The following is an 18,755-nucleotide window of genomic DNA, read 5'->3' on the forward strand; positions in this document are numbered from 1 at the left end:
AGGATACATGGTGGTATGTATGAATGCCACAGTGGAAGTGTGTTTAGTGATGTCAACAGGTGTGCATGGATCCTTAAAATCTAGAACTTGTGAGAGAGCTTTTATTCAAAAAACAGAGGGTCATATGGCAGTTGATGGGTGTTGTATAAGTTCTCCCATCATGGACAAAAAATAGTTGGCAATGTTGGATGGTCTAGCAAGGATTTTATTTGCATTTCGCATAATGGAAACAACTGTTGACATCAAAACATCAAGAGTTGTTGATGTTCGATGATAACATTGGGCTCAATGTTATTGATGCTAAATAGAATCCAGCCATTGCAGGGTACTTTCTCTGGCAGAAGCACAGACCTGGGACCAATAATCAAGTGTTGGTCAAGAGTGTGATACAGATGGAGCAAAGAACATCTGTCTCTATCTCAAGAGGTGGAAGATGGGTGTGAAGGATGTTCACTGCTTCATGATTGTCTTGTAACTGATGCGAGTGAGGAAACTGAGTTTGCTGTAAAATATGAGTCCCAAGAACTTGGCTTCTGGTGCAATTGGGATTAATGTTTGTCCAAGTTGGAGTTCTGGTTCAAGATGAAGATGTCTGTGGTAAAAGTGCACACAAACTATCTTCCGCTGTGAAAATCTGAACTCACTGATGATGGTGACAGATGTTTTATCATCTCGTAATGGAAATTATCTGGTCCAACAGCAGTTGGATGGTACTTAAGCAAAACAACTTTCATTTCTTCTTTAGTGCATAGCCTGTTGTAATCTTCAGTGCAGTTCAAAGAAAACTGGATTTGTTGTTTTTCTGTTTTGGGCAAGGAACTTAGGTGTGTGTGGAGGGGAGGGGGAAAACATGTTACCAATATTTTAGGAAAAATCTCCCTAAACGTGTTGGCTGTTGCCGTTGAATCATCAACGGAGCTTCCACTTTGTTTAATGATAGAGAGCTGGTGGGTGATACATCTGCCTTTCATTTTCCAGATTTTTTCCCAGACTTCTTTGGTGTTGGTTGTTTTTGTTATGGACGATGTTTATTGGATATAGGATTTCTTTTCACTCTGACTGCAGATGTGTCTTGCTTGAGCTTGGGCATATTTGAAAGCAGTGAGATTGTTGTTGTTGTGGAGTATCTTTGGAAAATATGCCAAGATTTCTTCTCAGCTTTATTGGCTACTGTGCAATTGTCATTCCACCATGGCTTTGGAAAAAAAAAAGACTAGATGCTTTAGGAACTACAGTTGTGGCAGCTTTTGTAATACACTGTCACATGATTCACTGCATCACTGATAGAAGAAGAGCTGACCATTATAGAATTAAATTCTGCTACTGATGAGAAGGCAGCAGGCCATCTTATTCAATTTTCCATTGTGATATTATGGAGGAAGTAATTACTGCCAAATGAGCTATCTTTAGTTTCTCGCTTGATGAGTGGGAAGAGGAGGATGAGCAGATAGTTAAGTCTATGGCAGTGAATGTTCAGGTAGATATATGGAAGGCGTTGCTTCTGGAGTTTAGGAGGGAGGGATTACTGTTTTGAGCATGTGCTCAACAATTCTTCTTCTGATGTTTGTTCGAGCACTTGACTGTTATGTCCCTATTAAAAGTAAGCATGATGGTAACTGCAGTATCACATTATCAAGGTCATCTTGAGAGGTATCTGTGGCAGGAGTAATGTAGATGCAGTATGCTCTCATTATAGTTCCAACTGAGAATCAGATACCAACTGCTTCTATGTTCACATTTACTGGGACTTGCTGGAAGGAGATATGGCTGCCCACAAGGATAGTGATTCATCCATGAGAAGGTCCATCCCCCTGTCCTGTCCTTACAAATGATAATAGTATTTTGTAATACTAGATCATCTCTCAGCTTTAGGTATGTTTCTTCTGGGCAGAAGCCTGTTTATATTATACAAGATCATCCTCATCAATTTTCCTGATATGTATCCCCAAGGGATGTTCAGGTTACTATGACGGCACTACATGATTAAGTTTACATTATTATTAATCTCCTATCAACAATTTTCCTCCAAATTATTATTATTATTATTATTAGACACCTCCAGGGAGTCCAGAGACATTGAGGAAGGGCACCTGCTCTATAACTCCTGTCTCCACCACTCAATCCACGAACTAACTGCAACTACACCAACGCCATCTACCGCCGACCATCACCACTGGTATTTCCAAAGACAATCACAAACATCAATGCCCACGACGGGATTCGAACCCACAGAGCAGATACGCTAGCCCAGTGCTTCTCAAACTTTTTGAAGTCGGGGCGCATTTAAAATCCTACAAATAATTGTAGGCACACTATATACAAATTTCTGAGAAATATGTTATAATAATTAAGTCAAATATTACAGAAAAAAAATAATGCGATAAAAAAAAATAAAATGAAACATACATTAAGTTTATTCATTCTTGTGTTTATGAGAAACACGAGCCTGATGTGTCCTAGCGATTGCTTCAATGTTTGGGCATATATTTGAAAGGCAAACTCTCATTTCCTTGTCAATACATTGAAGAGTTCCTCTCTTTTTACACTTAATTGTGGTGAGGGTAGAAAATCCTAATTCACATAAATATGATGTTGAAAATTGTAGTAAAATGTTCAAAGCTTTTTTAGATATTGACACATATTCTTCTTTTATAGAAATCCAAAAGGCTTCGAGAGACAATTCCTTATGTTTAATCATCAATCCACGATCAGTGGATATAGCTGCCAGTTCTTCTTCTGTTAATGTTAAACCAAAATCACTTGAAGTTTCCATAAATGGGTTTCTAATCCAATCGTATTGTTCAGTGTTAAGTGATGGAAAATAAGAACTCAATTTTTCTTCTAAACTTGTTAAATGTTCAACTATTATTGGAAGTGTTTCATTTATGCAAGTGTTACTTAACAATGGAAACATTTCCAAATTACCTTCAACAGCTTATCTTTTCCAAATCTGTAGTTTTCTCTGAAATGCTTTCATTTTGTCAGTGGATGTGAGAATATTTTCTTCTTTCCCTTGCATGCTAGTATTCAAAATATTGAGCTGCTGAAATATATCGGCCAAATACTGTAACCTGGCAATCCAAAATTCGCACCAGAGGTGGTTACAAAAATGTAATTGTTTCATCTCTTCAAAAAATGCAAGAAGTTCTTGTCGTAGCTCGTGTACACGGGTAAGTACTTTCCCCCTTGACAGCCACCTCACCTCAGTGTGTAAAAGCAGCTGTCTATGTTGTGAATCCATATCGATACAAAGCTTTTCGAATAAACGCGATTTGACAGGTCTTGTTTTAATAAAGTTTACCATCTGAACAACTTGATCTAAAATTTCTCTTAATTTTTCTCCCAATGTTTTTGCCATCAAGGCCTCCCTATGAAGAAAGCAGTGAGTTATGATAACATTCTCATTTTGTTTTTTTTACAAAAGATGTAAGGCCCTTAACACAGCCTACCATGGAAGGGGCTCCATCTGTACAAATGCCTACACACGACTTCCATGTTAACTGCCATTTATCAAGATAGCTATTCAAAATGTTAAAAACGTCCTCACCTTTTGTAGACACACTTAATTCTTTGCAAAAAAGAAACTGATTTACTATTTGATCTTCATTAATAAAACGGACGAATGCTAAGAGTTGCGCCTTGATGGTAATGTCTGTTGACTCATCAACTTGCAATGCAAAATTTGAATACCGAAGTTTATTACTGCATACATTTTTCTCGATATCAAAAGACATTTCTATAATACGCCTGTGAACTGTATCGTTGGACAGAGGAATCTTGCTTATTTTTATTGGTGCTTCATTTCCTAGCATTGTCATGACCATTTTTTTTGCATGCAGGCAAAATAAGTGACTCACCTAAAGTATGATCTTTCATATTTTTTGCTATCAGTTCTGAGACTTGATAAGAAGCGATTTGAGCTTTATCAGAAACAGTCATTATACTTTTAAAAGAATTTGCTGCTTTTGTTTGCTGTTCAGACAATCTCTTGAAAAAACTTACAGATTTATCTTGTAAATTAGAGTGCATAGTTTTAAAATGCTTACTCAATTTACTAGGAAGCCAAGTGAAACCAAAGCTTAAATAACTTTCATTATATTTGCGAGTAGGCCGCGATTTTGCTTTCTTACTTGCACTTAACTTTTGCTCACTTCCAGAATCTGATTCTTCAATATCACACTTCTTTTTGAGAAATCTATCCATTTTATTTGGGTGTATTTATCTGAAAATAAGCAATATGCACATAACATCCACTTCCAACACTTTTAAAATAAGTAATATACACAACAAGAATAAACCATATTCTTGTTCTCTTTGCAAGAAAAACCGCTATTAATTAACATAATAATGATGTGTTGACAAAAAGAGCGGTATATCCGTAATGAAAAGGTATAATAGAGTAACTATATTTATTTTTATATCTGGACACATATTTCTCTGGAATACCACAGGGCACACCCAGAAATCTTCTAGGGCGCACCCTTTGAGAACCACTGTGCTAACCACTCGGCCAGCCAGGCTGACTGGGTGGTTAGCGTATCTTTTATTTATTATTATTTGTGAGTACTTCAAAATTGTTTCTAACATTTCATGCTTCTAATGCACTTCTGACTGAATCAATCACCTGTCTCTTTCCTGTCATCTTGGCATCAAACACCTGTTGTACTAATCTTTCTTCAATCATTCTATTTAAGTGGCCATACCACCTTAGATTAGCTCTGATGACACATTCGTGAATGCTCATAATTTCAAGTTCCTTTCTAATATCTTCATTTTTAATACGATTCTGCCATTGATGCCATTCGTTCACTTCTCTATTTCTCAGACCCCTCATATCTGTGGTCTCTAATCTTTGATCAAGTGCTTTATTTGCAACCCAACTCTCAGTTCCATAACTTAAAATTGGTTTAAACACTGTCTTGTATACTGCTAGTTTGGCATTTTTGCTAATTTCTCTCTTATTCCATATAAATTTATTCAGCTGGTTACCCACTATACCAGCTTTGCTTATTCTGTTGTCTATTTCCACATTTAACCTGCCATCTTCACTAAAAACTGTGCCTAAATAACTGAAATACTTTACTTGTTCTATAGGATCTCCATTCAGAATGCAGCTGAAGTTTTCTATGCTCCTGCCTATTTTCATAGTTTTGGTCTTTTTATTAATTTATGAGGTAGAATGTGCACTAAACTCAGCTAAAAATGGTAAAGCCCTAGGACCAGATAGAATACCAGCAGAAATAGTAAAGATATTAGAAGGTGACAACATTAACATATTAGTAAAGCTATTTAATAAGATCTATGATACAGGCATAATCCCTCAAGACTGGTTACAGTCGACCTTCATCATGCTACCTAAAAAAGTAAATGCGAAAACTTGTAATGACTATAGAATGATCAGCCTAATGAGTCACGTTCTCAAAATGTTTCTGAAAATAATTCAAAAAAGAATATACAGAAAATGTGAAGACACCATCAGTGATACCCAATTCGGCTTTAGAAACGGCTTGGGAACAAGAGAGGCCCTTTTCTGTTCTCAGATCTTATTTCAAAAATGTATTGACCAAAACAAGGTAATATTCATTTGCTTCATCGACTTCGAGAAAGCATTTGACAAAGTCCAACATGCTGAAATTATTGTACTATTAAAAAGAATTAGATTAGACGGTAAAGACATCAGGATCATTGAAAACTTATATTGGAACCAAAAGGCATCTGTTCAAGTTGATGACATTATTACAGACTCTATTAACATCAAATGAGGAGTAAAGCAAGGATGTGTGCTGTCACCTCTTCTTTTTAACATCTACTCAGAAGCCACATTTCAAAAAGTCTTGGAAGGAAGAAAGGAAGGGATTAGTGTAAATGGTGAAATCATCAGTAACATCCGATATGCCGATGATACAGCTCTTCTGGCTGACAATATTCAGGATCTTCAAAATCTTTTGGAACTAATAAATGAAGAGAGTGAAAAAATGGGATTAAAAATAAATATCACCAAAACTAAATTCATGGTCATAAGTAAGAAACCAATTCTTAATTTAGCACTTTCTTTAAATAGGAAACAAATAGAAAGAGTGGCAAAGTTTAGATATCTCGGATGCTGGTTAAATGAAGATTGCAATCCAGAAATGGAAATAAAAGTTAGAACTGAAATGGCAAGAAAAAATTTTCTCTTGATGAAATCAACACTGTGTAACCGCAGTTCAAACTTAGAGCACACATGGTTAAATGCTATTTATGGTCTGTACTGCTGTACGGTGCAGAAACTTGGACCTTAAAAACAACGTCAATAAAAAGACTTGAAGCTTTTGAGATGTGGTTATACAGACGAATGTTAAAAATCCCATGGACAGCAAAAATGTCCAATCAGGAAGTACTGGAACAAATGGGGAAATCATGTGAACTTTTAGATGCCATAAAAAGAAGGAAAACTGCATATCTTGGTCACCTACTTCGTAATGAAAAATATAAGATACTTCAACTGATTATAAAAGGGAAGATAAATGGAAGAAGAGGACAAGGAAGACAAAGAAAATCTTGACTAGCAGACATCAGACAGTGGACTGGTATGAACTCTGAGAGACTGCTCAGAGTAGCTGAGAATCGCTCAAAATTTGCCAAAGTGGTCGCCGACCTCTGATAGGAGATGGCACTCAAAAAAGAAGAAGGTCTTTTTATTGCTGATTTTCATGCCAAATTCTCATACTATTATTTAATTTAGTTAGTGAATCCTGGAGACATGCATTAGATGTGTTTAAGAGTACAATATCATCTGCATAAAGCTAAGAACTAAGTTTGACATATCCAATTCCAATATCAGGCTTGATGACACTTTCTTTCATAATATGATCCATATAGATGATGAATAAGAGAGGAGATAATGTTTATTTTTTGTCTTACTCCTGATTTTACTTCAAACCATCTTCCTGTATTTCCTTTAATTCTAACTGCTGACTGAGAACTTACATATAGACTATGTATTGTTCTGTATAATGTTCTATTTACCCCATATAATTGTAGTGTTTTGAATCTTTTCTCTTTGCATCTTGTTGTATGCCTTTTCCAGATCTACAAAACTTAAGTACAGATCCTTGTGATATTCCTATGATTTCTCAACTATTTGTCTTAAAGTGAAAATCTGATCTTGACAACCTCTATTTGGCCTGAATCCAGCTTGTTCTTCTCCATGTTTCTTTTCTACCATCTTTCACAACCTCTTTTCACGTATGCTTGCATAAATCTTAACTGGAAATCTTAACCACTTAGTAGAAAAATTCTTCTGTAATTCTCATATTCAGTTTTATTCCCTTTTATTTTTTATAGATGGGTACTATGAGAGCTCTACTCCAATGCAGTGTGGCTACTGCAAAACTTTTATACCTCCATACTAAAGCATTTCTGGTCGAATATCATCTACTCCAGCTGCCTTTTCCCATTTCAAGTTTTAATGGCTTTTTCTACCTCAAATATTGATATGTATTCTGCTTTTGTGGGGGTAAGGGATAATTTTCTTTACAGGGAATTATTCCAGGGTAAAGATATGCACAATACATCTCTATTACAGAGACCTAGCCCTTCTTTACCAAGACTGCACTGCGTGGCGAAGAGTCACATCCTTCCAGAGGTTCCCCCGTTTTCACAGAACAGTGCGGATCTAGACTGGAAAGTCAAAAAATATTCGAGAGGAAGGCAATGGCAAACCGCCTCTGTACCTTGCCAAGAACATTCCATGAACATGCCAAAAATGAGAAAACACGATATGGGTGCTGGATGGTAAGATCCCTGAGCCTGAAGGCATCCAACCTGCAACTGGGGAAGAACAGAGGGCTTCCACAAGTAGAATTAGTTTTTATGATGTGTCCAGGTCAAACCTGGAAGGAAGCTTGGTCACGAATGTTGCTGGTTGGAAAAGGGAGGCTCCCTGTTTTACAAAAAACCACAGGATTGGAACGTGGAATGTTAGAAGTATGAACCAAGGTAAGCTGGAAATAATAAAGATGGAAATGAAGCACAAGAAGCTGGATATATTGGGAATAAGTGAACTTAGATGGACAGGAATGGGTCATTTCAGTCAGGAGACTATATGATGTATTACTCAGGACATGAGACAAGTCGAAAAAATGGAGTATCTTTCTTACTCAGGAAAAAGATGGCTAGGTATGTATTGGGTTATAATCCAGTGAATGAAAGAATCATTTCTCTCAGAGTGAGTGGACCTACAATGAATATGACCATCATTCAGGTTTATGCACCTACTACAGAGGCATCAGAAGACATTGAAGAATTTTATGGCAAGTTACAAGAAGTGATAGATGCAGCACCAAAGCGAGAATTATTGGCTACTTACTGGAGATTGGAATGCAAAAGTGAGAGACACTGAGGAACAAGGAATAACAGGTCATTTTGGTTTAGGTATTTGTAACACTGCAGGGAAGAGACTAGTCGAGTTTTGTATGCAGATTTCTTTGTTTGTTGCTAACACCTGCTTTAAACAGCACAAAAGAAGATTGTACACATGGATATCACCTGATGGACAACACAGAAATCAAATTGACTATATACTTGAACAAAGAAGATGGAGAAGTGCAATTCAGTCTGTCAAGACTTTTCCGGGTGCAGACTGTGGAACAGACCATCAGTTATTAGTGGTTACAGTACATGTGAAACTACGGAAACTGAAAACAACACAAATGTATATGCCGATAAGAAAAAAAACTAAAACTGTTCAAACGACTCTTGATAAAAAAATTGCAATAAATAATGTAGGTACAAATATTTATTAAACATTTACTTTGCATTAATTTTTTATCTTTCCTAAAAGAGTACCATATAAAACGAATTATTAATACAGTAATCGATCATGGACGAATTGTATTTTTTGATTTGATTAATGCGATTTTGATATATGCGGTAACATCGAGGGATTAATTAACCACGTTGATTGAGGGATACCTGTAGTTGATTTGATGTTGTATATAATTTTTTTTTTTTTTTTTTTTTTTTGTAAATTAAAAATTTTTATTTTATTTTTATTACAACAAAAGTGAAGACTCAATCTCTTAATGGGTTAAAATGAGTTTTAAAAGAGTAATTTAGAAGTTAGGTTACATATGAGATATTCTGGGATACAAATCAGTGTGCAAGATTAATTAGGAGTTTAGTTTTGGTGTTTTCTTTTTATTCTGAATTTTAACCACTCAGAGTGTGGAAAGAGTAAAGTAATATGTATACCTTCCCTCCCACACATACATCAGGCACAGGTGGTAGAGCATATTTCTGATATTTAAAGCATCTTAGTGGATTAGGGATGTTCATTCTAACAGGGCAGTTGAGATACCTTGCTCTTAGAAATGCTAGAGGTTTAATCTTGATCTAAGCTCTGAACATATCTCACCAGGAACATCAAGGAGATTCCATTCTGATATCATTCCTCTACAAGAATTCAGTGGAGTTATTATTATTATTATCCAATAATAATAATATTATTATTATTGGATAATAATAATAATAACATGACACCTCCAAGGAGTCCAAAGACTCATCGAGGGTGGGCACCTACTCTACAACTCTGTTTCTACCACGCAATCCACCAACTGCAGTGAACCGCATCATCTACACCAATGGCATCTACTTCCCACTACTACCACTGGTATTTTCACAGATAATGCCAAACATCCATGCCCATGGCAGGATTCAAACCCATAGCCTTTTGGATGGAGAGTGAATATGCTAACCACTCTGTCAACCAGGCTCTTTTTTTTTTTTTTTTTTTTTGATACTAAAATTTTTTATTTATCCAGTTAATAATTAAATAACAAAATAAAGCTTATTTCTTTTTTTTTTTTTTTTTTCTATTGTGCTTTATGAGGTGTGTGATTGTTATTCCACCCATTGATGTTGCACCAGTAGTTCATCAGAATGTTTCTGACATGATTCCACAAGGATGTCACCAGAATGTAGTCTCCCAAAACAGTTTCTTAACTGTTTTGGTAGACCCTGCTAGTCCTTCTAAACCCTTCTAAATAAAGAAGAGTAAAATTTTCCTTATTGGCTTTTCACATGTAGCATGAATGATGAGAAAAACTGATATATTCATCCTGGTATCATGTCTTTTGTTTCTTACTTCTGTTTGACAAAGTACTGATTCAATGTATCAGTACTTGATCAGAACCTTGTTAGCACCCTGAAACATTTCAGGATGAAGAATTCATTCCAGAGTGATTTTTTGGTGCCAGAGCTCCCCCACATACCATGGAGCCACACATGGATGCCCACTGACTGTGCTCGGAAATTGAATACCAGGGCTACCATGGATACTATATTGGCACCATAGCAAGTCTTGAGCACGTTCCCAGACCATGGGATAGGAGACTTACTGCAACAACATTGATTTTTGCAGGCAAGCTCACTAGCCAAATGATCCTGGCTGGGCCATCCAGGATTGCCTGTCTTGACAAAGCATAGGCCATAGTAGTGCAAGACTATCATGATTTCCCCTTTTCTGGATGTCCACGAATATCACACTGCATGGCAAACATGGTGACAGGGCATTGGATCCCAGTGATGGTGATCTGGAAGAAAGGATAGTGAAAAAGACTACTTTAAGTAGAGTGAAGAATATGTCAAGAAAAGCAAAGAAAAAGAGGAGGAATGAAAAGGGCTGGTACCATTAGTGGGAGGTCCCCTTCACCACAGACAGGTGTCCCACAGGTAGGGGATTAGGGGTGTGGCACCAATTGCAATATCATATTAAAAATGAGGATATTAGGAAAGAACTTCATATTGTTAGTATTCAGGAATGTGCTAGTAGAGTGGGAGAGGCAAGGTTATCAAACAAGTGTCCTTTCTCAGAATGGCAGGAAAACCTGCCATCCTAGCAAAGGACACTTGTTTTGGAGTCTTGATAGATAACAGATTAATTTGGAGAAAACTGTCAATAGGAAGTGATAATGTAGCTGTTTCATGTAGTACTATCATAATATCCTGTGCCCCCCCCCCCCACTCCCTCAGGGTACATGTCAGTAAGTTGACAATGATAATTGTAAATAGGTGCTGCAGCATTCTTAATAACAGAAAAGCCATTTACCCAACTATTAAGTGAATGTATTCATACCAATCCAAACTGATAACATTCAATGACCATATTTGGAAGCATTTGGCTAATTTTGTCCTTAGTGGTGGATGCAGTACATGTGTTACTCAGCTAAATCATTATTTTATAGTAGATATTAGTGAAATTGTTATATACATTTGGTGGTATTTTGTCTATTTTTGACTGTGTAGTTAAGTCACATTGTTTAGTCAACTATTATTAAGTGATATACTTTTCGGAATCATTTTTTGTTATGGCACCGATACATACAAGAAAAATGGCAACCAAGACATTGATGTTGGCTGATATCAATGTGCGAGATTTAGTACAATGTAGTGTGTGTTTAATGTACTCATTGTCGAGAGTGAATGGTTTGAGGTATGAGAGCGAGAATGGTGAAAATATTTGTTGGAAATGTTTTGTAAGTAAGTATAAGAAATGTGAGCCATGAGAGAATGAAGTGACTGATAATAAGGATATACGGCAGAATTGTCAAAGTGTTGTGGAAAATGTAGTGAAAGCAGTGAATGATAGTGACCAAAATACAAATGAGAGTTTGAAGGAAGTGGTTGAAAGTAATAATGTGGATGATGAGATACTAGCATGGAAAGAAATTGCACGCTTACATGGGCTCCTTCACAGGACAAAACATGAGCTCGAGCGACTGAAGAAATGATTGGTGTGTGGTACAGAATGACAGAGAATGAAAAAAAGAATGAATGGGAAAAGCATAAAAGTGCAAGAAATTGGAAAAGATAGTATTGTATGGGGATTTGATGATAAGAGGTATATTTAATGAGAAAGTGATGAATATGACAAAGCTGCGCCTTGCCTCAAGGTCAAGGACAGTCAGAGAAGTTTTGTCCAGACCAGAATGAACATGTTAAGTGAATGTTAAATGATATTACAATTTATTTAACCTATGTTAAATAAATTGTAATATCAATTTATTAATCACGTTAATTTGAAAAGTGTACTATTCAAAACCATGTAGAGTGAGGAATCCCTCACATTACATGGGACTACTAAATATAATACTATATCTAATTTCAAATGAATATTGTATTTAGAATTAAATTATACTGAGAATATGTTTTTAAACTAAAATGAAAATATTTATTCTTACTTTTTCAGCTTTCCTGCCTTTTGAACTTGAACTAGTACAGTGGCTAATCAGTTCATCCCATAACTTCTCTCCTTTACTGTACAATTCAGCTAACTACATATAAGCACATATAACTACATATATACCTTACCTTCACTCAACTATTTAATGAATAATAATAACCTAAGTAATATTACAAAACAGTTATTCTAATGTTCAGTAGTAAAGATAAGCTGTTAAATTTAGTTATAGAGATTTTTTTTTTAATTAAAGATCAGCAACATCAAACATAACAACAAGCTCAAGGCTTGCAAGCTTCCCAATGGAAGTAAACTTATGTTAGTGTAATTTGCTCTATAACTAACTCATCTAAAAACTTGAAAGAGCAACTATATAAAGATGCTAAATAAGGTCACTTTGGGACATATAACCTGCATCAAAACAGGTAAATGCAACTAATTCAGAATTTATATGATAATATATGGTATAATAAAATGTGAACTAATAATATTAAAGTCTGGAAGATTTTCTATGAACAAACACAAAAGAAATTTGATGCTGATCACATTCAAAACTATGCTGCATTTACTTCACTTGAAACATTTTAAATGAACAAAACTTCCAAACAAGCAAGACAACACAAAACACCTTCCAAAATAACCAATACATTAAGGCTAAAGCATCATACCAATTTCTAGCACTTCCAGACAATAAATGTTTAAGGAATGTCAGTTATTCAGCAAGCTGTTCAAATAGCAAAAGGCAGAAAATGCCAATGTCCACTAAAATGGTGAGAGCTAATACTTAATATTTCTTTGAACCAAAATTATGAATTGTTGTTACTTAGGAAAAGGTGACAATCAGTTGTTTATAGGTGAAGATAATAGTATGGAAAAACTCCTCTATGAATATGCCTGACCTGGCTAAATAAGTTGAAACTTATTATCAATAAAAGTATCAATAGCCTGTTTGCAAGAGACAGGATAAGTTCATTTTTTGTTTTAAATTTTACTATTTTTGATATGTAAAAATATAATTATTATAAGGGCACCTGCATGGAGTCCAAAGATTCATCATGGGAGACCCAATCTATCATACCTCTCCTTGAACCCATTAACAGGTAAAGCACTCACAGCTGACTCTGACAACCCACTCCACTCATTCACAACTCTCCAAGCAAATAATCTAGTCCTCACACCCCTATTGACCACACCTTTATTCAACTTCCAGGGATGTTCTGGTCCCTCTACCCAAATGCTGAAACATTTCTCCTGCATCTATCGTATAAAATCCTTTAAGCAGCTTAATATTTCTATCATATCCCCTCTTTTTCTCTTATCAACCAACTTCTGCAATCCACACACCTTCAATCTTCTCTCATAGGGTACATTCCACAGGCCACTCCCCATCTTGGTCACTTGCCTCTGAATTCTCTCCCCCACCTTCCACATTACCAAGAAACTCAGGGTACCAGATCTGAGCACAGTAATCCAGATGCAGGCATATCAAGGCCTTATAAAAGGGAATTACAACTTCCTTATCTCTTCTTGTTAATGTGTTCTTCACTAGCCAAGTAATCTTATGTGCTACCTTAGCAACCTTAGTAATATGTCCTCTAAACTTTAACTCTCTGTCTATCACTACCCCTAAATCTCTAGTTTCATCTATTTCCTGGAGTACAGTGCCATCAACGTGATACACAGATTGTAATCTATTTATCCCAAAATGCATAACTTTACATTTCCCGACATTAAATTGACACCCGTTAACTTTTTCCATACTGACAGCCTATTTAAATCTTCCTGCAAGCTCTCCACATCACCTTGATTAACTATTATTCTACCTAATTTTGCATCATCAGCAAACAACTGAATATTTCCTTTCAAGTTATTTCCTATATCATTTATGTACAAATTAAACAGCAATGGTCCCAGCACTGAACCTGCACACCACTATTCATCGGTTTTCACCTGAATTCTGCCCCTCCATATACCACTTTTTGATATCTGTCCAGCAGCCATTCTCTTATCCACTTCTAAGACCACGGTAGCAAATTATTGACCAATCAGTATCTCAGGCGTGGTGGTAAAAGTACTCGAAAAATTGGTAAAAAAGAGAATTCAAGAATGAGTAGATAAAAATATGATACTGTTATGATGGTCAACATGGCTTTATGAAGGGTCGGTCATGGCTTAGTAATTTACTAACTTTTTATAAATAGAGTAACAGCTGAGATGGATAAAGAAAATGGCTACACGATGATTCTGCTAAATTTTGCAAAAGCATTTGACAGAATACCACATGGAACACTGTTACACAAATCAGAACAAATGAGGATGGATAGAAAAATGAGGATGAGCTGCAGAAGAAGAAAAAGCATTTTCTTCTTCTGCAGCTCATGCTTAATGATATTATTCATCCATCTCCTACTCGATTAATCCTCCTTACCCGAGGTATACAATTTAATACAATTTAATATTTAATAATAATAATGTGAGCAAGTGTGTCATCCATCTTGCACAAAGCTTTTTCATTTGCAATTCTTCTTGCAAAATATATCCTACATGTTCTTTTGAAATGCTTATAGTCTCAGCAACTTCACACACTTTTACTCGCTGGTCATCCAATACCATATTGTGCACTTGATCAATAATTTCTGGTGTTGCTACACTTTTTGGACGTCCTTCACATGGATCATCTTCAAGGCTAGTATGGCCATGTTTAAACTCGGCAGCCCATTTCTTAATTGGTGAAAACGAAGGAGAAGAGTGCCCATAAACTTTTATGAATTTCGAATGAATTTCTTTTGGCGTTAAACCTTCTTTTACAAAGAATTTTTATAACCACACGATACTCAATTTTATCCATTTCAAGGGATACAGACAACACTTTTGCTTCAGACAGCTGTACAAAACAAATTACTTGATAGAATGACTTGCAATTTCACATGAAATTCTTATGATAGATGGTCCAACTTAGAAAAAAAAAAATTGCTGATAGTGTTGCCATCTATGTCAAGGCCGAGAACTTTTCAGACCACCCTCGTATGAAAACGGCAACATCCCTTTATTCCCCCACCCACATTTACTTTCTGAATTGACTAACCTATTCAATATTTTTGCTTGAGATACTAGATTCCTCACTTGGTCATTCTCACACTCACTCGCTTCATGGTTGCTTTCACATGAATTCACTTTCTTTCACCCTAATTGCTTAAGTTTCTCTGAATTTGCAAGTCAGCATGATCAGTGACCAATGCTTTCTCCAGACATCTAACACTAAAACCATTCAGATGTTGTCCATCAGTATTGTACAAATCTTTCTTTCTGTCAAACAGAGACCACAGATCCACAAATCCTATATCATTCTTTCTGCACAAACTACATATAGACTGATTAGCTAGCAACATCCTTCTCAGCTCCGTCTCTATCATGGAGGGGTATCAGACTTACAATCTTCACCTTCTCGCTCTTCAGTTGCCTCTTCTAACAACTCCTTTACATCCTCCCTTGTAGAATACTTCTCGCCTCTCAAATCACTGGTACCAACCATGACAATCATTTCCTTTGACTCACCTTTTTGCATCTGGATATCATGACTAATATCATGAATTTTTGCACCCGGGAAACATGATTTTGAAATACTTTCATTGAGTACTCCCCTGATTATTGAGTCTTCATACATAATTTTCTTTACTTGTTTTTTTTTTGTTTGTTCGGTCAATCTTTATTATTTTTCCAGATCACATGCTTCTTTCGTTCTTTCAGCCCTGCTTGCCACTTCTGCAGTTTTTCATTTTCATGCTTTGTCCTACAAAGGATAACATTTAAGCGTGCTATTTCTTTATTGATATCCATTTCGTTTTCCTCTATTTCCATGGCCTCACATTCTACATTATTAACATAATTTCCAATCTTATTGTCGGTATTTGTTCCGTTCTCATCACCTAGACACTCACTTTTAAAACAATTAATAGATATTCTCTCTCCAGTTTCAACTTCCTTCCACATATTCTTTAATTTGCTCGATCCATACATTTCACTGAATAATATCCCGCAAATTCAAATCGCAGGCCGTCTTTGCCGTCATTGTTCGTCACATTGGTGCCATGGCAAAAATATCATAATAAAAATGTTATAAATATACTAATAATCTAAAAACCAAAATCTACACTAATACACTATAATACTTTAATTTTCTGATGTAAAAACACAGCAAAACAGATAAAATCACTAATTTCACACAAGCGCTAAATTACACGACCACTCGCAATATAACCTCTAACCTGAAATATCTAGTCTAGAGATTAATCTCCATGATGATTCCCAAACAATACTATTACTAATAATATAATATTTTAGAGGGTCCTATATGTACAAGGCCATGCTATTTCTGAACATTATTATAAGAGCCCAATTAATGATGCAAAACATACCTGAAAGATTCTACTTAAATGGCAAGAGATAGGAATGAATGTTTTAATTGCCATCAGTTTTCTGATATGTATCCTCAAGAGGTGTACAGATTACTATGACAGTACCACATGATTAAGTTTCCATTATTACTAATATTCTGCCATTACTCCAATTTTGTCAAATCTTCTATCTTAAAAGGCACTTCTGATTGCTTCAAGAAACCTTGATCATGGTCTTCATCTCAGTCTTTTTTTCTTGCCACCCTATCAGTAACCTGTTTTGGTAACCTTTCCCATTCTGTGTAAGTGACCATACCACTTAAGTTCCTTCTTGATATCTTGATTTTTAATATGACTCTGTCATCGATGCCATCTGTTTAGTTCCCTAATTTTTCTCAAACTCTCATAACTGTGGTCTCTAGTCTTTGATGAACTATTTTATTTCTAACACAAGTCTCAGATTGATAAGTAAAAATTGGTTTGAACACTATCTTATACACTGCTAGTTTAGTATTTTGAGCTATTACTCTTATTCCCAATAAATTTATTCAACTGGCTCTCTGGGATACCAGCACTGCTCATTTTATTGTCTATATCCATATTTAATTTGCCATCTTCCCTAGCAATTGTGGTTATATATCTGAAATATTTTAATGTTCTATAGGTTCTTCACTGAGAATGCAGCTGAGGTTTACTATGTTCCTGCCTATTTCCATAGTTTTGGTCTTTTTATTGCTAATTTTTATGCCAAATTTGTTGCAGCTATTATTCAGTTTAGTTAAAGAATTCTAGAGATGTGAATTTGTTTAGGAGTACATTATCTGCATGAAGCAAGGAGCAAAGTTTGATGTTAGGTTTAATTTTACATCCTTTCATCATGTGATCCATGTAGATGATAAATAATAGGGGACACCCTTGTCTTTCAACTGATTTTACATCAAGTTCCCTTCCTGTGCTTCTTTAAGTGTGACTTATAACTTAAATATAAATTATGTAATGCATTGTATGATGTTCCATATACCACAGAAGACTACAATTACGAAGTTTGTCGGGGAAATTCCCAAAACTTTTAAACAAAAAATTTTCTGTCTAACTTAGAAGCTATTTTGCCTTGTCACCTTCAAAGTACTCCCTCCACTTTATATACACCACAGCCGATATTTCTTCCATCCCTTGAAACATTTCTGGAATGCTTCTTTTGGGATACTGCACAGTTTCACTAGTGATTTTTTCTTTATTGATTCAAAACGTCAGCCTTTCAATGTCACTTTCAATTTGGGAAATACAAAAAATCTGTTGGTGCAAGGTCAAGTGAGTAAGCAGGTTGTGGAATGACCAATGTTTTGTGTTTGCCAAAAATTGACAGATTAGTAATGATGTGTGTGCAGGTGCATTCTCATGATTAAGTATCCATCGGCTTTCCTTCCAAGCATCAGGCTTTTTTTTTGCTGATAGCCTCACAAAGATGTTGCATTACCTCCAGATAATACTCCTTGTTCACTGTCTTGCCTTGTAGAAAAAATTCATGGTGAACAATGCTCTCAGAATTGGAAAAAAAATTGTCATCATCACTTTGACTGCACTTGTCTTGCTTTTTTTGGGCCACAGGGAACCTTTTAATACCCATTGTGATGATTGAGCTTTCGTTTCAATGTCATAGCTATAAACCCATGTCTCATCCCTGGTAATGATGTTCTTCAAAAAGTTTTCATTCTCATATCTGCTGCCCCTGAATGAAAAGCTCTTGTCTCACATGAACTCAAATTTGTTTTTGAAAAGGTGAAGCACAATTTTGTCTGCAATGCTATGTATGCTGAAATTTCGTGTAAGAAACTCATGATGGACAGCTTTTGAAATGTTTAATTCTTAAGCTACCTCATGACCAGTTAAACGGCGATTAGAATGTATTACTTAATGAACTTATGCAACATTTTCGTCAATTTTCGATGTTGATGGTCATCCTGAATGGGGATTATCATCAATTGAAGTTTGGCCATCTCTGAAACATTTCCACTACTTGCACGTCTGAGTCTGGCCTAAAGCCTCATTCCCAAATACTGTTTTTTTAACATTTCAAATGTCTCCATGAAAAGTTTCCCAATTTGACACAAAACTTCACACAAATCCATTGATCATAAAAA

General features: G+C 35.7%; 1 protein-coding gene across 1 annotated transcript in view; it reads right to left on the bottom strand.

Moving 5' to 3' along the window:
* The window catches only part of LOC150092609 (inactive phospholipase C-like protein 1), a 571,653-nt gene that overhangs the window by 38,208 nt on the left and 514,690 nt on the right, over window positions 1-18,755 (bottom strand). The window contains exon 24 of the mRNA XM_090414457.1: window positions 12,222-12,314. Within this exon, the coding sequence (XP_090270583.1) occupies window positions 12,222-12,314 (93 nt within the window). The remainder of the gene's footprint in view (window positions 1-12,221; window positions 12,315-18,755) is intronic.

The sequence above is a fragment of the Typopeltis vanoorti genome, chromosome 25 (genome assembly GCF_054136105.1).
Source record: "Typopeltis vanoorti isolate ZY-2024b chromosome 25, IOZ_Tvanoo_1.0, whole genome shotgun sequence".
NCBI lineage: Eukaryota > Metazoa > Arthropoda > Arachnida > Uropygi > Thelyphonidae > Typopeltis > Typopeltis vanoorti.